This window comes from Monodelphis domestica, chromosome 3 (assembly GCF_027887165.1).
Source record: "Monodelphis domestica isolate mMonDom1 chromosome 3, mMonDom1.pri, whole genome shotgun sequence".
In the NCBI taxonomy this organism is placed as follows: Eukaryota; Metazoa; Chordata; class Mammalia; order Didelphimorphia; family Didelphidae; genus Monodelphis; species Monodelphis domestica.
Genome location: NC_077229.1, coordinates 88,984,412 through 89,007,852, shown reverse-complemented (window position 1 = coordinate 89,007,852; position 23,441 = coordinate 88,984,412). Strand labels below are relative to the sequence as shown.

The 23,441-nt window shown below is 39.0% G+C and overlaps 1 protein-coding gene across 2 annotated transcripts in view; it reads right to left on the bottom strand.

Annotated features, from left to right (window-relative positions):
• The window catches only part of PIAS4 (protein inhibitor of activated STAT 4), a 75,746-nt gene that overhangs the window by 30,882 nt on the left and 21,423 nt on the right, over window positions 1-23,441 (bottom strand). For both annotated transcript variants that reach the window (XM_056822424.1, XM_001374118.4), the window contains exons 2-7: window positions 21,888-22,311; window positions 6,731-6,815; window positions 2,904-2,945; window positions 1,558-1,648; window positions 1,191-1,319; window positions 1,002-1,107 (exon numbers count right to left, since the gene is read on the bottom strand). In XM_056822424.1, the coding sequence (XP_056678402.1) occupies window positions 1,002-1,107; window positions 1,191-1,319; window positions 1,558-1,648; window positions 2,904-2,945; window positions 6,731-6,815; window positions 21,888-22,308 (874 nt within the window). In that variant the 5' untranslated portion in view covers window positions 22,309-22,311. The remainder of the gene's footprint in view (window positions 1-1,001; window positions 1,108-1,190; window positions 1,320-1,557; window positions 1,649-2,903; window positions 2,946-6,730; window positions 6,816-21,887; window positions 22,312-23,441) is intronic.

Below are 23,441 nucleotides of genomic sequence, written 5' to 3'. Positions count from 1 at the left end.
CTTCTCCAGCTTATTTTACAGATGAAGAAGCTGGAGCCAACAGGGTTAGATTAAGTGGCTTACCCAGGGTTGCACAGCCTAGTAAGTTTCTGAGGCAGAATTTGAACTTTGGGAAGAAGAGTTTCCCTAACTCTAGGCTCAGCACTCCATCCACTGTACCACCTAACAACCATTTAGGAAAGATATTTTCAACGCAATTTCCTTTACACTATTTCCTCAAAAATGTGGTTGCCCCTTATAAATTACACAGAGGTAAGCTTTAATTCTGCCCTGTCCAAATGATTATAACCATATAATCTTAGTGAGTTAAAAAGTCAAATGCCATCTAGGTATCCCAGAAATTCTGAAGTAGCAAGGTTTCAGTTTCCTTGTAATGTTCCTCCTACTTGATCAGATAAAGGGATTTCCAAAGAAATCTCCATAAGAAGTAACGTGGGAATTCTGACTTCAATTTTAAAGTCACCAAATCAGGAGCCATACTTGCAGGGCTCTTCATTTTGTTCTCATACTTTCAATTTCAAAAGGGTGCAAGAAAGTGTATGTGCTATTATTTGGCTAATTCCCTTGATAAAAAGCACCAGAAGAAGAAATGTATACTTGTTTTTGATGGGCACATCAATGGGAATTGTATCTCAAACTCACAGAGGATTGTAGAGGAGAAGGTGAGAATCATAGATTATTAACTAGTTCAAATCCCTCATTTTACAAATCAGAAAATTGAGATCCAAAGAAGATAAAGACTCACCCAGGGTCACAAAAGCTAGGACTAAAACTAAAGTCTTCTGACTCCACCTCCAGGGTTTTTCCATTTTATTTCCAATGCTTTATTTTACTTGGTGTCATGGGCACAATACCAAGAGCAATAAGACTCTGGAGGTATAAACTTCTCAGAGTTTCCAAAGTAGGAGAACAAACACAAGCCCAGGGGAGCCATGTAATGATATATGTAACATCAGACTTCTCACTCATTTCCCAAGTCAGGAATAAGCTCAATTGCTTACCAAGGGCTTTGCAGAGCTCTGGATGTTTGATTCCAATAGTTTTCAACCTTTGCAGCAGTTCTGATGAGGTCAGCTGCCGTACTAAGTATAAACCTACTGAGTAACTCTGGAAAGAGAGAAAGGGGAGGGTCAGTGAACAGAACAAGGAGTCTTAGGCAGTCCAACTGTGCCACTGGTCACATTACTCACCTTTCCATAATTCCCCCAGGTGACAGTGATTCGGTTTGTTGCTGAAGATAGGTACATGAGGTGTGTGAGATTGATGGGACGACAAGGTCGTTTTGGCTCCACTCCAGGTTTATTTGATGGATAGTAGCCCTGAAATCAGAAACTTGTCTTTATTTTGCCCAGCAGAAGGAAAGGAAATGTAGTTTAAAAAAAATATCTAAACCATCACCCAGAGTGTTTTAAAATGAATTTTAAATATTAAATCTATAATACACCTCCTCCTCTCCCCAAGCGCATTTCTGTCCTTTCAAGCAGTAGGTCTGGCTTCTTAGCAAATAACTATAGCCAAGTAACTTAAGGGTGATACTGTGATGATGTGATGACTTACCGGGACTGAACAGTAGCTATGGTTAACTTTCACCGCAATGTTGGGAGGGTACTGATCCTCCTGGGGGCAGCTAGTATCTGTGTAACAGATTCTGCAACAACAAAAAAAAGGACTTTGTAATACATCACTCCTTTACAGATACCCTCTCACCCTTACTGAGACTTCCACTCTGTTTTTGGGGATCAGAGTCGAGCTCATATTCCCTATTCCCCACTCTTCATCTACCCCTGAAACACAGGCTTAGACAAACCCAACTATTCTGAGTCAAGTAAGTAATGTACTGTTAGTCTGTGGGCGAGATGCAGACACTGCAGATAACATATAGCTTTCTCTACTGTGCTGTTTTAGCGTAAGAGCTGGTTATCAAAGAAGCAGTTTGGGATCACTACAAAGTGCTTTCTGGATTTCCCTAAGAATCTCTCTCTGATGATGCGAATCAAAACAACTCTGAGGTATCACCTCACACCTAGCAGATTGGCTAACATTACAGCAAAGGAAAGTAACGAATGCTGGAGGGGATGTGGCAAAATAGGGACATTAATTCATTGCTGGTGGAGTTGTGAATTGATCCAACCATTCTGGAGGGCCATTTGGAACTATGCCCAAAGGGCGACAAAAGAATATCTACCCTTTGACCCAGCCATAGCACTGCTGGGTCTGTACCCCAAAGAGATAATGGACACAAAGACTTGTACAAAAATATTCATAGCTGCGCTCTTTGTGGTGGCCCAAAACTGGAAAACGAGGGGATGCCCATCAATTGGGGAATGGCTGAACAAACTGTGGTATATGTTGGTGATGGAATAGTATTGTGCTAAAAGGAATAATAAAGTGGAGGAGTTCCATGGAGACTGGAACAACCTCCAGGAAGTGATGCAGAGCGAGAGGAGCAGAACCAGGAGAACATTGTACACAGAGACTAATACACTGTGGTATAATCGAACGTAATGGACTTCTCCATTAGTGGCGGTGTAATGTCCCTGAACAACTTGCAGGGATCCAGGAGAAAAAAACACCATTCATAAGCAAAGGATAAACTATGGGAGTGGAAACACCGAGAAAAAGCAACTGCCTGAATACAGAGGTTGAGGGGACATGACAGACTCTAAATGAACACTCTAATGCAAATACTATCAACAAAGCAATGGGTTCAAATCAAGAAAACATCTAATGCCCAGTGGATTTACGCGTCGGCTATGGGGGGTGGGGGGGAGGAAAAGAAAATGATCTATGTCTTTAACGAATAATGCTTGGAAATGATCAAATAAAATATATTCAAAAAAAAAAAAAAAGAATCTCTCTCTGAATGTCTTCTGGACTTCAATAGATCCACAGAACTCACTTACCTTAGTACCACTTGAACTGATTTCACTCCGGGCTGCAACTCCCTGGCAAAGTAAATCCAACCAAAAAGAAAAAGCTAATAAGGTAAAGAACATTCCAATACATTGATACTATATCCAACACTGACAATATTAGTTTTCTTTTCATCTTATCTTGTAATCTAGGTAGTATAGTAGCCTTCTGACAAAGGGCTAGAGGTGATTATATAAAAAATTTAGTCAAAATACCTAGAAACTCATACTACAGTATCACAAAACCAGAATTTATTCATTAGGTAGATGTAAAGAATTTAAATAAACCATAAAGTATGGAGTTGTTATTGAGGGGCATTCTTCTCTGGAGGACTGACTGGGTCTAAAAGCACCAATAGAGCCAAGGAGTAATGATATGGTGCCTCTTCCCAATAAGCCTGTTTTTAAAGATGAAGAAGCTGAAACACAAAGTGGTAGCCTGCTAGCTGATAATGGTGCCAGGGTCTTCTGCTTTCACAATGTGTAGTTCTATAAAAATAAGCTCTCTCCTGCCTACTTCCTTCTCTAGGGCAGGAGCTCCAAAACTTTTCAGTAACAGCATTGACTTTTTCCTTTCCTTAAATGAGACAGGCCATTGCTAAGGAAGGGGCTCCAAGGCAGCATCCCATCCTTTATACAAGTCAAATGTGTAGGGCTCTGTGGCTTTTGCACAGACTTTCCTTTGTGCTATAACCAGATCAATTCTCTCTAATCACCAAGTATTTAAGAAACATCTGCTGAGTTTGAGACCAGTCTTTATATTGGGGAGAAACATGTAAACATATAAGCAAAGAGAAAATCAATACTAAGCATTCTTTGGTTTTGAGTGGGGTGAGGTAGAAGAACAAGTCTAATAGGAAGGACAGTTTGTTAACATCAAAACAGAGTTCCAGGGGGCCCAATGAAAGGGTAGAAAGAGCAGGGAGGAACATTGGAGGGGTGAGGCTGACACTGATGGGTATGAAAGAATAGAGATAGTCACAGAAAAGAGCTTCAGTCTCAAACACCCTTTGAATTACAAGGATTGCCTCTCATAGCAGCAAAAGAAACTTGGATTTGATTATCAATCCATGAAAAGAGGTAGAAAAGAGGTAAGAGAAGTCAGTTTCAAAGATCAGGAGTTAGGAAACCCTGGTCTGGAGAAATCTAACTTCTATATTTTCCTTTTCTTGGTTTTGTAGCCCCTAAATATTAGATAATTCTGCTTGTTAATGGGTGTCCCTGAACTTAAAATGCACCAAGTGTCAGACTGATCGGTTTTTCTGCTTCCTTGCTGGTGGTATTTCCAACTGTAGAAGAAAAAAAATCTCAAAAAGTCACAGTACAGCATCCTGGGTAGATATTGGTTGAACATCTAGCAAGGATTAGATGAATTTTTAAGAAATATGGATCATAAGGCTATCAAGTTAGGTACACACACCAGTCTCTGCTTCCTACTCCTATTCCTATTTCTAAGATGCTGTGAGCCTCCCCAATAGGCTAAGCATATGACCAAGGAGAAAGCTACATAGTATGAAGAACAACTGGACAACCAAGGAAAATATTATCTGATATAAGTTTTTTGTTATGTTAAGTTGTTCCAGTGTTAATACTGTGTGTGTGTGTGTGTGTGTGTGTGTTTTTTTTTTAAGAAGTACTGGAGATAGGAGTAGAGGAAATTAAATTAAGCCCAGTGTACCATGGGTAGCTTTTAGGATGGCTAGATTAAAAAGGAATTCGGACTCAGTGAAGGAATCATATAAATCTGTCTCCAAAAGCCGTATTGGCAAACATAAAGCAAATATGGCAAACAGGATGATCTCCTGAGTCTGGCTCCAGTTCCTATGACACAAGGTACTGCTGATCAGATGCAGAAAGGCATCAAACCTCACAGGGAAGCTGGCCAGACCATTTGGAGAAGCCCCAGACCAAAAAAAAAAACAAACCATATAAATGCAATGCAGATACTAGCCTATAAAACTTAATCTGGCATCCCCAAAAAGAGGATGCAAAAGTAATGATTTCAGCTTTATTTCTGAAATATCATTGCTCTGAAAATAGTCAAGAGCCCAGACCATGTTTTAGTGAAGACATAGCATGCAAAAGGGTGATAGTTATTAGAATGTACTGTGAGGAAAGTGTTCCTTTGGGTGATGGGGGAAATATTTGTACTTCTATTTTTGGTGTACCTTCTCAGTAAGTATACCTTTGTTTAAAGAAATTTCACTGAGAGATGCTACAGTGAGGTTTTGGACTCAGTTCAAACAGACTGGGGCTACAGTACACTGTATTCAGATGCTAAAATGTTCCTGGGAATGGGCCTACATCCAGGTGCTCCTTCCTCCCTCAGGTAGATCCAATCCCTTTTGTGACTAGGGCACAAGTGGAAGCAAGTTGTAGTAGAAAGATTGTTGGATTTCTAGTCAGAGAACTTGGACTAAAAACCTCTTCTCTGCTACTCAGTACCAATGTGATTTTAAAGAAAGTCTCTGGATCTCAGTTTCATCTTTTGTAGGATAAAGGAATTGAACTAGGTATCCCCCCAAGGTGCTTTTCAGTTAGAAATCCTATGACTCTACTAATGACAATTAGCTCTAATTTGGAGACCACTCTTTAGTGTTTCTAGTCTAAAGAGAAAAGCGAGTGATAGACTTGGAGGCAAAAGCTAAGCTTCAGTCTTGGCTCTGATACTTCCTAGTTTTGTGACTCTGGGCAAAGGACTTTACTGTCAGACCTGGCTGACAGGGGGTCTGACCCAAGACTAATGAGACAGAGAGATTGAGTAATCTAGCAAAGCTTTGTTGTGGGAAAGAAAGGGAGAGCAAGGGGGAGGCCACAACCAGTAGATGGCTAGGAGTCTCAACCTGGGTGGAGAAAGGGGTAATCTTTTATATGGTGGTGGTCTGGGATAAGGCAATCTGGGTTGTCTCTATTGGGCAAAGTTGAGGTACTTTTGTACAGATGATTGGATAGCCCTAAGGGGGTTGTATTTGGTGTGGGGGCTTTGGTTCCCAGGCTTGTATAGTCCTTAGTATGGTATAGGCAGTATAAGTCTAAAACATCAATCCATCATGGATTTGTCAGATCACAGCATGGGAAGTAACAGTGCCCTATGAAGAGGGACTACTTGCTTTGTTCTGGAGTTCCAGCAGGGGAAGGGGGAGCTATAGGTCTCAGTAGGGACTGGGGAAAGGGGTGCTTGGGTCCTAGGTGCTATCATTTACCACAGTGAAGTTTAGTTTCCTCACCTGTACATGGGGATAATATTTGTATTACTGACCTTAGAACTATAAGGTAAGTGCTTTAAAAGGCTAAAGCTATAAAAATGTCAGTTGTCACTTTTCTCAGTGCTTTTCTAAGCAGTGTACAGGGCAAAGAGCACTAGTCTTCATGTTAGAATCCCCAGACCTGCTATTTACCACTTTGCCTGAAATTGCTCATCTTTCTGGACCTCTCCTGATCTATAATATCCTGTGTGTGGGAGTGAGGTATGGTGAGTGGGGAGAGATGAGATTAGATTAATTTTGGGATCCCTTCCAGCTTCATAAACCTGTGACTTTTCCCTTTTCCAATATTAGCTTCAGAGGTTTACTAACAGTTATAAAATGGGACAGAGGTTCTTTAGGAAGCTCCTTTAGAATTCTGGGTGTGGTCCCACTTATATTAAAAATTTTCTAGAGATCACCATGTTATGTGAGAGGTCAGAAGCCTGAAACAATAACATGGAAAAGTCCAGTTCTCTCTTATTTCTCACGGTGCTTGTGGAGCTGAATGACTCATGAAGTTAGGAAGAAAAACCCTAAATGTAGGCTGAAAAGTGATGAATGAGTTAAATGTACCTGGAGTTTCTGATCAGTTCCACTTGTCTCGGCGTCAATGCAAAAATGCATGGGCTCTCCTGCAGCTTCTCACTATTCTGTGGGACTGAAGACAGAGGAAGAGGGTTTATTTTTCAACACCAAGCAAGTTGATCAGTAAGTTTCCATGTACTAAAAATTTTAGGTCCTGAAAGAGGAAACAGACTAGGCTGTGCACTAGAGAATTAGATGGAGAAGAATCTCAGGAAAGAACAGGAAAGAAATCAAGGAGGGGCAAGAGACCCAACACTTTCTTAAGACAAACCAGATACATGATAGATACAGTTATTTACCAGTGGGCACTCATTATATTAACAGAAATATATGAGAGAAGGAGGGGTACTTGCCCTCATGATTTTCTCCATGGTCTGACCACCAATACAGTAATACCTTGAGTTCTACAAAGTCACATTTTAAGGACCCTGACAAACTGCAATACACTAGAGAAAGATAATACGGATTTTGAGGTAGGACTTAAGAATCATACCATATAGGATCAGTAAAAGGAAACTGAGAGGTATCTTTTGGAGACAGTTGTTGTGGAGGAGGGTATGACCACCATCTCTAATTCTGATTATAGTTGTTTTGTGGAAGAACTTTTGCCTGATGATGTGGTACACACAGCAGCTATTTGTATTTGTTGGATGTGGCTGAGCCAGCCACAATGGGCTGAACTAGAAACCCAAAGTGGGAAACTCAGGGATTTCACGTCAATATAAAAGGAAAACATTCCTAACAATCAGAGCTAATGATGGAATGGGCTGCCTCTGGAGATAGAGAGAGGTCAAGCAGAGATTAGAGGATTAAGCTTTCAGGATAGTATAGAGGGGCCTCTTGCTTCAGGAGTTAGACAATATGACTTCTGACATTCTCTGTCACTGAACCCACATACATAGAAGGATTTAACACACTGAACCGAGGTTTGCCTTAAATCAGCTGCAAACTCCTTAGTTAAGCCAGGTTATTTTTTTCTTCTTTTCCTTTCTCTTCACTAACTAAAAACTTTCCCTCAAATACACAGAACTCAAAGCTTGAAAGGATCTTCAGGACCATTTAGTCCAATCCTATCATTTTATAGATGAAGAAACCAAAGCCAAGAGAAGATGTGACTTGTTCAAGGTCATATAACCAGTAAGTAGATGGGGAACCTAGGCCTTTTTTCATTATTCCATGATATGGGCAATAAAAACACTGGCCTGCCACTGAAAAGAAGCAAGAGGGATCCCGAGAGGCTCAATTACTAGGACATTAGGCAGTCATCTACAAAATGACAGTGATAGGGTTTTGATTCTTCTAGGCTTCTTGTAGTACTATAAGCCATAAGCAATTCCTTAATGGCCAGAACCAATTCAGTTTCTTCTGCAAGCACTAGTGTCAGAAAGACATGGGGGGTGGGGGAGGAGAAGTAAAGGAAGTAGTACATATGGGGTAAGAAGAAATGGTAAAATAGAGGCCAGAGCTAGATACAGCTGAGAATAGGAAGGGAGCTATCTTGACACTCACCCATAAGTCCACTCTTCTAGCAATTGCTTATAAATTTTATATTTCTAATGTCTACAGGGCCCCTAATGCAAGGAAGGAACAAGATGGCTCCTCTTCCCACTCACAAATCTGAATTACTAAGAATCCCTGGAGCACATCTGAGGAGACAACAGAGAAAGGACAAGCTTGACCCTAAAGTCTCTTACTCTTGCCCAAAACAAGGTGTCAACATATCAGGTTACAAGTGATTTGCTTGATTTCCGTAAAATATATCATAAAAATCTATTCCCAAGGTATCTCAGAATCAAAGAAACATGAGAGCCAGAAGAATCCTCAGACTCATCTAGACCAGAGGTTCTTAACTTTTGTATTATGGACCCTTCTAACAATCTAATGAAGTCTAATGATCTCTTTTGAAAACGATATTTTTAAATGCATAAAACAAAATGCATAAAATAACCAAGAAAACTATTTAAAATGAGTTATTAAAATGTTTTGTTTTGTTTTTTAATTCATGGACTCTACCCCACTCCGGTAAAGATCTAGGCCAATCTGATTTTAAAACAGATGAAATTAAGACCAATAGAGGTGGAAAGACTTTTGTCAGCAATCACAGAGCAAGTCTAGGGAAGATTTCTAAATCTAAGAGTGAGCCAGAACACAGAAGGTCTTGCACTATACCAGTGAATTTTCTACAATATGATTTTTGCTGAGAAGTTCCAGAAAGCCAGCTTGCTTTTTTCCATCTCCTGACAGCATCCCAATCCCACAAAGATACTATTCTAGGTTGGGGTCCTAAACATCTTTAAGGAAAGAAAAATACATGTATTTCCCTGAAACCCTAAGATCTTCAAAGGGTATTGATAAGGAAACCAAGTATAGGACTTGTAGGAAGCTGTAGTTGCCATTACCAACATCCCTGAAGTGCACAGGCCATGCTTCTGCCATCTAGTGATCAGATCAATGGAAATTTCTGTTTCCTGGATCTAATGTTCAATAAATTCACTACCAAAGTACCCAATATATGCAAGACATGAAGAAGGCAAGAAGCCTAGGAAGTATTTTCAATGTTGCAAATATGTTAACATTTAAAAATATGTTTGTTTACTGAAACATACCTCCCCCCCCCCCTTTCCTTTTATTTGTTATAAGGGATAGCTGGAGGGAAGTATAGACAAAGTAAAAACCGAAGGATATCAGTATTTTTAAAAAATGTGTTTCTAGTTACTCTATTACAAAAATGAATCATATGGAAATAGGTTTTGTGTGATAATACATGATAATAACCCAGTGGAATTGCTTGTCATCTCCAGGAAGGGGGAGAGAAGAGAGAAGGGAGAGAACATGAATCATGTAACCATGGAAAAAATTTTTAAATAAAATTTAAAATAAATATATTTCTAGGAATCCATTCTAATTGGAGATGGAAGCAGACACAAAGGAGTATCTTTGATTTATCATATAATTGGCAAAAAGCATGGTACAAGCAATAAATACCATAGACATTCAGAGGAAGGAAATAGTACTTCAGAATGAAATGGTCAGGGAATTCTGAATGATGGATATCAGACTTAAAAAGATGGCTTAGACTCAGATTGGATCAAGGGCTGAAGGAACCAAAGAAATAATCTAGTCTAATTCTGAAAGCATTTCTAGTAAAGAGAATAGGGTGAACAAAGGCACAGAGGGAGAAAAAAGCTGGATAACGAAATAACATGAGATGTCTGGAAAGTAGGCTAGAGACTGCAGAATGCCTTAAAACCACGCTGAAGACTTTAGGCTTGAACCAATAGGGCACTGTACTTCTCTGTTCATACTTTTTACACATCAGATTTTGTGCTATAGTGCTGTATATGGTAGCTCCCTTATAAACTCACTGAGGCCAAGAACCATCATATCATCTTTTTATATGCTGTGATACTTTGTCCACAGTAGATGTTCAATGATATTTGTTGCATGAACAAATGATCTTGAACAGGGATATGATATGATAAAAAAAAAAGTTATTTTAAAAAATGAATACGGGAGCAGCTGGGTGGCTCAGTGGATTGAGAGTCAGGCCTAGAGAGATGGGAGGTCCTAGGTTCAAATCTGGCCCCAGACACTTCCCAGCTGGGTGACCCTGGGCAAGTCACTTGACCCCCATTGCCTAGCCCTTACCACTCTTGTGCCTTGGAGTCAATACTGTGTATTGGCTCCAAGATGGAAGGTAAGGGTTAAAAAAAAAAAAAGATGAATACAACAAACTTCTGTTATTTCTACTAGAGAGGTAACTGGAAGCCAAATTATGGGAGGTCAAACCCTGAAGATCTAAAGTAAACTATTTCCCAGGTTTTGATGACTCAAGACAATGCTAAAAGTAAAAAAGGTATTGGTGTCAGGAAGACCAAGGTGAGGTGGGGGATGGGGGTAAAGAAAGGAAGTGGCATACACCAGGTCAGGAGAAATGGTAGAGTAGGTGGTCTGAGGGTCTTTTCAAGAGACAGGAATAGGTACTAGAGTTATGTGGGCAGACAAGTAAAGTGGTATAATTTCCATTCGACTAAGTTTTTACATCACTTAACAATTCTCACTCTCTCCTTCCTCTCACCCCTTTCCAGAGAGCACCTCTTTTTTTGGGGGGAGAGGGGGGGAGGCAGGTGTTCAGCAAATCTAACCAACATACTGAAAACTTCTGACATTACATACAGTGTTCCATACCACAAGGGAGAAGGCAATGTCTTCTCATATCTCTTCTTTGGGGCCAATATTGATCATTATAATTTCAAAGCATTGTTTCCTTTATTCTATTGTTTGTTTTTCATTTATATTGTTGCTGTCATTGTAGAAATTGTTTTTCTGGTTCTACTTATTTCCCTGTATCAGTTGATACAAGTTCTCCTAGGTGTCTCCAAATTTTTCCCTTTGGTTGTTTCTTACTGTGCCTTAATGATACTCCAATACATTAATAATATGTTCATTTATTTATTTATCACAATTTGTTCATCTATTCACTCAACTGATGGACACCTATAGCTTCTTGGTTTTTTTTTACTATAACAAAAAAAAGGCTGCTAGAAAGATTTTGGTATATATGGGTCTTTTCTCTCCATATTTTTTTCTCTTAGGGAGGAGAGAGAAGTATAGAATTAGGAGTGGTACTATTGGTTCAAAAGGTATGCGGTTTAATGATTTTTTTGGATATGATTCCAATGTACTTTCCAGAATGGTTGGGTCATTTCTCAGCTACAGGGTATGAATATGTCCATTTTTCCAGAACTCATTCAATTCTTATTGTTTTTTTGTTTGTTTTTTTTTTTTGCCATATTTGCCAATCAGATTCTGGATATGAGGTGGAATCTCAATGTTGTTTTAGGTTGCATTTCTCAGTTATTTGGGGTTATTTTTTTCACAATGTTGTAAATAGTGCACTGATATTCTATTACATTCAGGTAACATTTAAAAAATCTATTCTCTAATGGACATTCTCTTTCTGTATATATGTATATGTTTAGATATAGATAGATATATACATTTTTTGCTACTACAAAAAGTGATACTACAAATATTTTGGTGTACATGTGGACTTTCTTTTTTTCATTAACCTCCCCAGAATATATGCCTAGCAGTGAAAATTCTAGATAATTCTAGATAAAAGGGTATCACCCTTTTTGCATAATCCCAAATTTTTCCAGAATGACTGGCCCAATTCACAGCTCTACCAACAATACATTTAGTTTGCCTGTTTTTCTACAACATTGACTATTCTGGGAAAATGTTTTTTTTTTTAACTGGACCTCATCATCACTTTAAAGTTTAATATAAAAAAGTGAGAGTCACTCAGTTTCCTTCCCAATAACACTATAGACTACTTAGAAACAGGGGCAAAGGGTTGATGCCATAAAGAAGATCATATAAGGAAAATATTTGCTGAAAACAGCAAATCATCTCTACTTTTACAGGGAGTAACAAATAATTTTTAACAACCAGAACTGTCCAAAAGTGAACAAGCTGTTTCCAAAGCTTCCAAAGACTCTGGAAGTCTTTCATGGAAGCTGAATAATGATTTGTTGAGTATACCATAGACTCTATGGTATAGAGGGATTCCTACTTAAGTACAGGTTAGCCTAGATGCCACTGTAGTCCTTACCAACTCAGTTTTCAAGGTACCAACACATTTTATCACAGTCCTAAAATGTCTTTCTGCTGCACTAAACCGTTGCCTAATTTTCCCCACTTTGATACTAACTCTTAAATTCTGCCCACCTTTCCATTGCCAAGATCTTAGTTAGGCCCTAGTCACCTCTTATTTTTATGGTAATTTTCTTCCTGATTTCTTCACCAGCTTATCTCTCTATAAATCATTTTTATATGACCTAAATAGGTTTCTGTTTGGATATTGCTTTGGTCTTTTCACTCTACTACATATGGCTTTCCCACCACTGGACAAATTTCCTGGACTCTAAAATCAAGTTTTGAGATGCCCAAACATTTAGTTCTTTTTTACCTCTTTTCCCCAAACTCAAACGTATTACTCTAATGAGGTAAAAACTTACTTGCCTCCAAATATCAATGTCTAGTTTCCCCTCTTGGAACTCATTTTCAGGCTCTGATCTTTTAACAAAATGTTAGTTACAAAATCCATGACTTTTTTTTATCCATTACAAGACTTTGGACAGAATGTCCCAACTCACATTCCTAACAAACATTTTAAACTACCTATTCTGTGAACTATGGAGTATACAAAAAACAATACATGGTTCTTGACCTCAAGAAATTAGTAGGAGATAAGATATATATAACAACTATATTGCAAAGTAGAATTTTAAACCATGCCAGAAAGACAAAAATAAAGGGCTCTTGGATGTCAGAAAAAGTGAGAGGATACTAGCAACTTGAAGGAAAAGATATTAAGGTAGTGACAGAACACAAAGGAGGAAGCTTCTTAGAACAATTAACATTTGAACTAGGCCTTGAAGGAAGGACAGGGCTTTAACTTCCTTTCTTGCAAGTCTTCCAAATCTTTACTTATCTGAATCTTATGAATTCAAAGTCCAGAAAGTTCCACTGCCTCTGAGAAGCTGTCTCTGACTACACTCATCTCTGATTTCCTCTACATTTGCTGGTTTTACTCTCTGGGGGTGGCAAATGAAAGGCAGCATGGTAAAGTGGAATAAATACTTCATTTAGAGTTAAAAGATTCCAGGGCTGTAATTCTTATTCTGCTCTTCCTCAAATGTGAAACTCTGGTTAAGTTTACAGAGCCTTTCTGAACATCAGTTTTTTCATCTGTTAAATGAGAAAGAGTCCTATGTTATGGTATCTTTCAGCTTTAAAGCTATCCTATCTTAATGTATATATCTTTAAACTAGGGTCATTCCTGAGGGCAGGAATCTCACTCCAGATTTTTTTTTATTTTAAATTTTAATTTAAATTTTAATTTTTTTTAAAATTTCACAGATCATCATCTTACAATAAACTTTTATTGAATGTCTGTTAATAGTCTTCCTGTGTTAAAAGCCAATATAACATAGTAGGCTAGGAGCTTGGGAGATATGGGCTCAAATCCCCATATGAGTGACATGAGTTAACCTCTCCTAGGCTTAGGCTACACAAAGATTACTTACTTATAAATGAATTACAATGTGCATTGGATGAGGGAATTCCCACCCCAAATAAAACCAAGAGTCTTTTTTTTAGAGGAAGCTGAACCTAACTCAAAGATCCTCCATTCTCTTGGCATTTTTACTGCAAGTCAGGAAGAGGTGCTGAAACACAAACATGTAAACTCTAATGTGGGACAAGAGTGTACTAAGGAGAAGAGTGATAGATATATTCAAGTTCTGAATCCGGAAACTGAAGACTCCAGAAGATGGGAGCTATAAAGTGGGAAGGATGATTCTGTATAATATTCCATGCTCCCCGAGTATATTCTGAGCTCAAGAGGAAAATACTCTTTACTCTGTAACCCCACCCAGCTGGCTGAACCTATTTTGGGTGGGAATGAGAAATGCCCAAGTTACTCCAAGGTATTTGATGAGAGTTGAAGACAGGAGTGCTAATTTAGAAGAACCAACTGGGATCAACTAGCAGACTAAATGCTTATTCAGGGGTAGTGAGGGTCATGATTCAAAATAAATATCTTTAATAGTGATTCCTATCACATACTTGAGAGTCCAGTTAAGTTAGCAATTTAAGAGTCTGGGAGGGTGAGAAAGAAAAGAAAGAAGGTGGCTGGTGAAAACTGCAACGGATAAGCAACTAAGTATTTAAAAGCAATAACGGTATTGTATTGCTAAAAGCACATTGAATTGTGTGACCCAGGTTCTTAGTTATAGCTCTTGTCACTGACAGGTTAGATCACCTTGGTTAAGTCAATCTGTTTCTTTAAGCCTTAGTTCTCTAATGTGTTGAAGGAGGATGTTGATGAGCCAAATTCCCTTTTAGCTTTGATGTTTTTCGAGTCTATTATCTCTATTGCCTCCCCTTCCCCCCAGCATCAAGCTCTGCATTCTATTTGATTTATGTTTCCTAGCTGCCAGGACATTCTCCATCAGGGATCCATCTATGGCTGCCTGCCCTTCAGAAGAACACGGCCACTCATAAGTACTGGATGTTTCACCAGATTGCAAGCAGCAGGAGAGTGCAGAGGAGACAAATGGAAGGCAAAGCCTCTCCTCTCCTCTGTTATTCCAAAAAGAACTATAAGAAGATGCCAAAAATGCAGGGTTTAGTGGCTTCCACACCTGATAGCAAAGGATGGTGTTGGCAGATACTCAGAAATACTGTTCCCTATTCAGATCTGATAAAAATGGCTTTTTTAGTCCTAGAAAAACAGGTACCCTGAGTGTTGCATGACCCTATGATTTAAAGCTGGAAGGGACCTTAGAGATCTAATTCAATCTCCTACCACCCTTTAAAAGTTTTGATGTCTTTATAAAAATCTCAGTCAGTTCCATATACAATCTCCCAAGCACCACTTAGTGAGCCTTTCCTTGTAACAAAGAAAAACTATTAAGCAAAATCAATCACAGCAATCACAGATGAGAGTACATGTAACATCACCACTACCACAGTGATAGGCCTCAACAGGGAAAGAGGAAAGGGACCTTTCTTCTCTTTTCCATTGGTAATTATAACACTTGCCATTCTATGTAATTATAATGACTAAGCTGAGCCCCATAGAAGAGATGAGGAAAATGTCTATTGTCCTCCATCCCCCTTTCTGGCAGGGCTGAGGATAAGGGGCCATGGAAATGGAATACTACATATGCTATCAAAGTTCGGCTGAACTACTCTCTCCACCTTCTGTGTTTTTTCATATAACTCTGGAGAATGGAATGAGAAAGATATATTTGACAAGTAAACAATATAAAAATAAAAGAGCTAGAAAATTTAAAACAATGCAGTATTCAGTTTCATTTAGTCCAACCCTTTCATTTTATAGATGAAGATGACACAGAGAGTAATATGGCAGAAACAGGACTCAAACCCTGACTCCAAATTGAGCTTGCCTTCTACTGTACCATGTTGTCTCCCTTGGAGATTTCAATTGGTTTTAATCTCCCCAGTCCCACCCTCAAGCCCAACTCTATGAGGCAAAACTCTTGACCCACTTCCCATTCTCTGATGCCTCAGCTGATGGGGCAGATTAATTTCACTTCATCTTCAAGAAGAACAGTTAACTGCTGCTCTAAGACTGCTTTGGTCTTAGATTTCTGGGATGAAATTCTTTCCTTCAGTTTCTAACCAAGAGGTGGCCATTCTTCATGGCAAAGACGATTTTTTTTCATCTACAACCAATCCCATCACTCCTTCCATCTTCTCTGGTAAAATACAACTTCAGTAATCACCCCCTATGGAATCTTCAATCCTCACTAGATCCTTCCATCCTGCCAATTATATCTTCTTTAGCAGGTGCTTCCATTTACTCCTCTCACTTAACCTCTAAAAATCTTAGCTTTCAACCTTATCATTCCACCAAAATTGCTCTCTCCAAAGTTACTAATGATTTCTTAGAGACCAAATCCAATGCCCTTTTCTCAATCTTCACTCTCCTTGACCTCTCTCAGCCTCTGACACAGTTGATCACTCTCTCCTGGATACTCTCTTCTCCTTGGGCTGTCTGGCCACTACTCTTTCCTGATTTTCATCCTACATCTGACTGCTCCTTCTTTGTCTCCTTTATTGGATCCTCTTTCAGATTGTGCCCCCTAACTATGGGTGTCCCACAGGGTTCTATCCTGGGCCCTATTCTCTTCTCTCTACTACTTCGCCAAGTGATTTTAGCAGCTCCCATGGATTTACTTACCATGTCTATGCTGATGATTCTCAAATCTATCTATTCTGCCCCAAATTCTAATCTTGTATCTTAAACTTGATTTCCAGGGGGCAGCTGGGGTGGCTTAGTCGATTGAGCAGGCCTAGAGACGGGAGGTCCTAGGTTCAAATCTGGCCTCAGACACTTCCTAGCTGTATGACCCTGGACAAGTCACTTGACCCCCATCACCTAGCCCTTACCACTCTTCTGCCTTGGAACCAATACATAGTATTGATTCCAAGATGGAAGGTAAGAATTTAAATTAAAAAACAAAAACAAAAACAAAACTTGATTTCCAGTAGACATCTTAAGATCAATTATGTCCAAAATGGGTTTCATTTTCCCCTAAACCTCCTACCCTCCTGTAGAGGGTTTCATCACCGGCTCAATCCCTCATGCTTTTGACTGTGAACTTTAGATTACTCCACCCTACTTAGTCTAACAAAATCAGGAATGTCTACTCCCATACTTAAGGATTAAGTATTTATTTAGGAGGGTGGCCTATGACAGACATGTGCTATAGCAAATGACAAATCAGAAACAACTGACAGACCCCTGGGCTGCCCTAAAGTCAAGCTTAAGCTACCATTGGTACATGTAGGACCAGGAAAGTGATGTAAAAACCGTCTATATATTTCACGTCACTTCCTCTCTCCGACCTCTTTGGTAGCAGAGAGGTCTCTGGCTAACAGCATGCTGAGCATTTCGGCATCTTGGCGTGGCAGCAGCTATTGTCCGGTTTGGCAATGAGTTTTCCTTGATACTATACTGGAAGAAGCTGAGTAGCCTAGTTCAGGTGAGACATCTTAACTGAGCTCTCTTGGAGTTTAGGCTGATTCTTTTCTCCTTTACCTTCCAAACATTATCCTCTTAGAAAGCCTTTAATCTTCTTCAGAGAATCTGTTGTGGAGGTCTTTGAACTTCCCCTGGCACAGGCCAGGTGGGAGAAATCCTATACCTTCCTTTTCTCTCTTCTCCTTAATTCCTTTCCTCTATATTAATTAAAATCACCATAAATTTCCAGCTGACTTGGGCATTTTATTTGGGATATTCCCTGGTGACCAAAATTAATTTAGATTAGGTCACAACCCTAAAATTATCCTTACATGACCCAGGAGTCATTCTAGACTCCTTATAATCCCCCCCTCCCCCTCCAATCTGTTGCCAAGGCCTGTTCATTTCACCCTTGCAACATTTCTCAAATATGCCCCGTTCTCTCTGATATCAACACCACTTGTGCAGGTCCTTTATCAGGTCATGCTTGTATTATTGCAATAGACTGATGGTGGGTCTTCCTACCTCAATTCTTGTTCCCATTCCATTTAACCACTAAAGTGATTTTCTTAAAGTGAAGGTCTGACTACATCATTACAATATTCAATAAAACAGTGGTTCCCTATTGACTCCAGGATCAAATGCAAAATACTGTTTGGCATTCAAAGCCCCTCATAACCTAGCACCCTGCTACCTTTCTAGACATTTGGGAAGATAGGATTCTTTGTAAATAAAGCTGCTAAAAGTCATTTTGATTTAAGCTATATATTTAAGTCAGCATCCACAACATTACTTTAGAATTCTCATATTTAGCGTAAAACTGAAATTTAAATTCTTATACATCTTATTTCTTACTCCCCAGTATGTATTTTTTAGTCCAGTAATATTTACCTACTGACTGACTAATGAGACACTATCTCTCGGCATTTTCTGATTGCCTCATGCCTGAAACATTCTCCCTCTTCCCATCCAATTATTCCTTGGCTTCCTTTAAGATTCAATCAAAATCCCATCTTTCACTGGAAACTTCTTTGATCCTTCTTAATTTTAGTGCCTTCCCTCAGTTAATTATTTCTTATTTATGCTGTAGATAGTTTGCTTTATATATATTCATTTGCATTTTGTCTCTCCTGTTAGATTTTACACTCCTAGAAGGCAAGGACTATCTTCTGCCTCTTTTTGTATTTCTAGCACTTGACACAGTGCCTGGCACACAGTATGTACTTAAATTGATTAAACCTCATCCTGTCAACTAGTTCCTTCCCTACTGCCTTCAAAAATGCCTGTCTCCTCCACCCTTTCAAAGCCTTTGCTACACCCTACCCAAGCCTCAAACTGTCTTGTTTCACTTTCTTCTCTAGGTTTGGGGGACACAACTTTCCTGACTGGTCTTCCATTTTTCCAACTATTCTTTTCCAATTTCCTTTCCTAGCTCTCCATCCCTACCATGTCCTCCAACTGTGTTTCCTAAGGTTCTCTCCTCTCTCTCTTTCTCTCCTAACCCCCCCCCCCATATATATCCAGGCCAATTTCTCTCCAAGCTTCCATCCTACAGTACCAATTGCCTATTGAACATTTCAAACTGGATGTCATGGAGACATCTTAAACTCATTATGTCTAAAACTGAACTCATTCTCCCCCCTAATCTAAGGGCTTCCCTCTTCCAAACTTCTCTATTGTTGTCACAGACACCACCATTTTTTCCAATTTCTCAGGATTATAACCTTGGCATTATTTTAGACTACACACCCTTCCTCACCCCACATATTTAACCAGATCTTCAATCTTCACATCATCTCCAACCTCCACATTTAAACTGCTTAGTTTAGACTGCCATCACTTCTAGTCTATATTATTTAAACAACTTTCTAATTGATTTCTCTGACTCAATTCTTTACTACAGTTCAACCTGTATTCTGCTGCCTTAAGTGCTGATCTGACCATGTGACACCCCCCCCCCCCAACTCCAATAGGCTTCTTTCTATTGCCTCTAGAATAAAATGTAAACTCTTCTATTTAGTTTTGGTTTTAAAATCCTTTCCTTCTGTCTTAGAATCAATACTGTTTATTGGTTCCAAGGCAGAAGAGCAATAAGGGCTAGACAATGGGGGAAAGTCCAAGGTCACACAGCTAGGAAGTGTCTGAGGCCTGATTTGAACCTAGGACCTCCCATTTCTAGGTCTAGCTCTCAATCCATTAAGCCCCTGTGTTTAGTTTTTAAATTTCTTTAAATTCTGGCCCAAATCTGGATTCCAAACTCACTAGATACAACTCCCCCTCCCCCAAAATGTGATTTAGAAAAACTGGCCTTCTCTGCTCTCATAACATGACACTACCCTCATGCCTTTGCACTGACTATCCATCACACATGCCTAGAACTCACTTCTTTACAAATGTCTAAAAGTTCCTCTCTTCCTTGAAGATCAAGTTCTATCTTCTACCTGAAGTCTTTCCTGATCCCCAACTGTTTGCTAGTGTCCTCCCTCCTAAACTACCTTGTATATAACTTTTTTACATTTATTTGTTTTTATTCATTTTACAGCATTACAGCATTTATTGAGCAGATAGAGTGCTGGGCCTGGAATCAGGAAGCCCCAAATTCAAATCCAGGCTCAGGAACATACTAGCTGTGGGCAAGTCACTTAACCCTGTTGGTCTCAGTTTCCTCATCTGTAAAAGTGAGCTGGAGAAGGAAAATGGCACACCACTCCAATATCTCTGCCAAGGAAACCCCAAAAGAGGTCCAAAAAAGTCAGATAAGACTAAAAAAAGAACAACAAATTCATTTTACATTTATGCTTTATATACTTATATATGTACTTCTTGTTTCCTCCATTAGAATTTAAGGTTTTTCAGGAAAAGGAATGTTTCATTCTTTGTAAATATATCTCCAGCATGCAATACAATGCCTAGCATATTTTGGGTGCTTAAAAATGCTTTTTATTGACTGTTAAAAAAAGGATTTTGTGGATTTTAGGAAGAAGAGTTGTTTGTTTGTTTTTTAATTACAAGTATAATTCTTATTATAGACCCAGAGAATATATCTTCTCAGATATCCCTTCACAGTAGGGGGGGGGGGGGGGGAAGATGCATGGTGAAAAGATAACTCCACAAGTTCGAAAGTTTTGGTGCCAGATAATTGAACAAATATTTTTCCAGGTACTATATAGATAGCCTTGCCTACAGCAAATTCAAATTTACCTCCAATATCTTTCATTCAAGCTAGTAGTTTTTCTTTATTGTAAGCCCATTTCCAAAATTACCCTACCATTTTATCAATTCACATCTTTTAAATAAATATTCATTACTTTTAAGTTATGCAAGTCTAAGACTGAGTAAGGGAAATAGGAATGATAAAGTCCCTCTTTCCCATAATTTGAAAGTTCTCAGAGTCAAATCACCTTAAAATAGTGAACTGAACAAAATTTTGTCCCTTGCATAAGGTGGGGAGATGAAGAAGTCCTAATAAGAAAAAGGTTTCTACAATACAAAAACTATGTGTTTGAAATTTAGGAAGGTATGGGAGAAATTATGGAAAGCAGAATAAAAACTTGAGAAAAAGAAAGTTCAGTAATCCTCTCAGCTAAAAATTAAAATAAACTGTCACTTTGAACCAATCTGCTCTATGCCAGCTGGGTCATACCAAACCAAACCAAAACTTATGAGATCAAATTATGTTCAAAGACTGATTTTACTCTCCTTCCATTGTTAATTCAATTACTTACTACTTCTGTGTTCACTCAAAATGAAAACCCCATCTTACAAATTGTTACAATGGTACAATCAGTGTAGAGGATGAGGAAAAATATACCTATGTTTTGTTTTTTCTCATTGACTAATGATCCCAAGTCTTGGCTGTTTACTATCATCCATTTTCACTTTTAAGACTGTGAGATAAAAGGGTTCATAATTTATTCTTTTATTTCTAACAAATTAGCAGGCCTCTAAAGATAAGGTAGTCATTTGACAGTTGGGAAACTAAGATCTGGAAGCTTAGAGTATACCATTAAACTGCCTAACAACTACATTGAAGTGGAATTTGTTAGAGACTTCAAAGAGACTATAACAGGTGATCAGTTTTGACAATTTCTTTAAAAAAGTCATGTGGCAAAATTCTGAACACACACCCCCACACACACACACCCCTACCTTTTAATTTTCTCAAGGGCTGGTAAGACAGAACAACTGCTACTGTGTGCCCACTCTGGAGGCAGGAGGCACTTCTCATGTAGTGTAAAGAAAGAAGACAAACAGCCTACATATTACTGAAAATAGGTTTGTTGGGCCAAAGGTCAGCAACCTCTGGATCAAAATTGGAAAAGGAGGCCTACACATAAGCATTTTCAGAAAGTCATTACCCTGATTTCACAAAATAATCTCTGATTTCACTTCACTGTAGGACAAAGATGCCTTCAAATATACAGAGGATCTGGATATGGCACCTATGGGAGTAATTTCAACACAAAATCTTAAAAGTTTTAATTCTTAAAATGTTTGTTTTCACACATAATGCACGCACCTGCGCGCGCGCACACACATACACACACACACACACTCAAAGCCTGCCTCACTCAAAAGACTCACCTAATTCTGTTGGCTTCAGCAATTCATCCAAGATATTAAAGAAGGGCAATTTCACCAGGCGGACTTCTGGCTTGACAACTTTAGAGGGTAATCGTCCAAGTCCATTTAGGTATTTTCCATATAGCACAGGATAGTCAATGTTAGCAGTAGAAATAGAAGTCCTGGGGACAGTGCTTCCCCGGTCATAGGAAGAATGTATGGAGAGTGGGTCCAAAGGCCGGTGGGGTTGTACGGGGTCAGAGCTCTTCTTGGCATATCGAGTCTCATAGAGTTCCTTAATTTTCTTGAAGACTTCAGGGCTGCAGTCAAACTGGACAAGCTGTAGTGCCCTGGTGACAAGTTCATGTTTAAGTCCACTCTTACTTCGGCCAACAAAACCAAGAAGCATCTGAAGATCCGAGACTCTAAAACTCATCACCATGTTCTAAAGAAGAGCAACCATGAAAAAAAAGTTCTAAATTAGGAACAACCAGTGATATCTAAAAGCATTTCTGTAATCTGGCAGGCCAGGTTTCAAAGTGTTGAAATTAAAAACACTCTCAATGCAACACCTACTCCTCTGAATTCATCAGACACCCTCCATCTCTGACAGGAGGTGGCTTAGAAAGTAGATTATTCTAAGCTTTATCCTACTATTCCCCTATTCCAGTCACTAACCCATAACCATACCTTTCTCCTCTCTATCCTGAGTACATCCCCCATCTCTTCCATCTTCCATGTTCCAGTTCAAAACCACATCTTCCACTAAACCTTGTTCCTGAACCCTCCCCTCCCAGTGATCCCTCTTTCTCTCCCCTCTGAACTAACAGCACTTATTCTTGATGCATTCCGAATAATAGTTGTCTTTGTGCTTAACTGTCTTCTATCTTCAGATACATCTTACATTTATGTAATCTCCACTATACAAGGATCAAAGTAGATACTAAATGAGTATTGTCAATTAGACCACAGTAGTTGCCTTCCGAAAAGAATTCCAATTATGAACAATGGAAAAAGAGATGCTTTCCATACACAACTCTGTGACAGCCTAATGCATTCGTCTAGTATCAGCACTCAAAGGGAAAAAGCATACAAAATCTGATCAGTAGATTGTAACAATTTATGTTGTCTTCCAGTTTTTGGTAAAATGGAATTAAGAGTTATCAGGGGACAGCTGGGCTCAGTGGATTGAGAGCCAGGCCCAGAGATGGGAGGTTTGGGGTTCAAATCTGGCCCCAGACACTTCCCAGCAGTGTCACCCTGGGCAAGTCACTTAACCCCCAATGCCTTGTCCTTACCACTCTTCTTGCCTTCTAAGACAGAAGGTAAGGGTTTAAAAAAAAATCATATACTGATAGTAAAAGACTATATATAATATCTATAATGTGTAAAGTTAGCCACTGTGAATAAAATATAACAGAAAGCTGGAGAATGAAAACATACATGGCAGACAGGTCAAGAAGTGAGAATTCAGCTCAATGAGCACAAGAACTCAACATTACTTAACTAGTACTTTACCATTCTGACTCAATTTTAGCTTGCTGGGAATGCAGGTGATGATATTTATATAAAGTC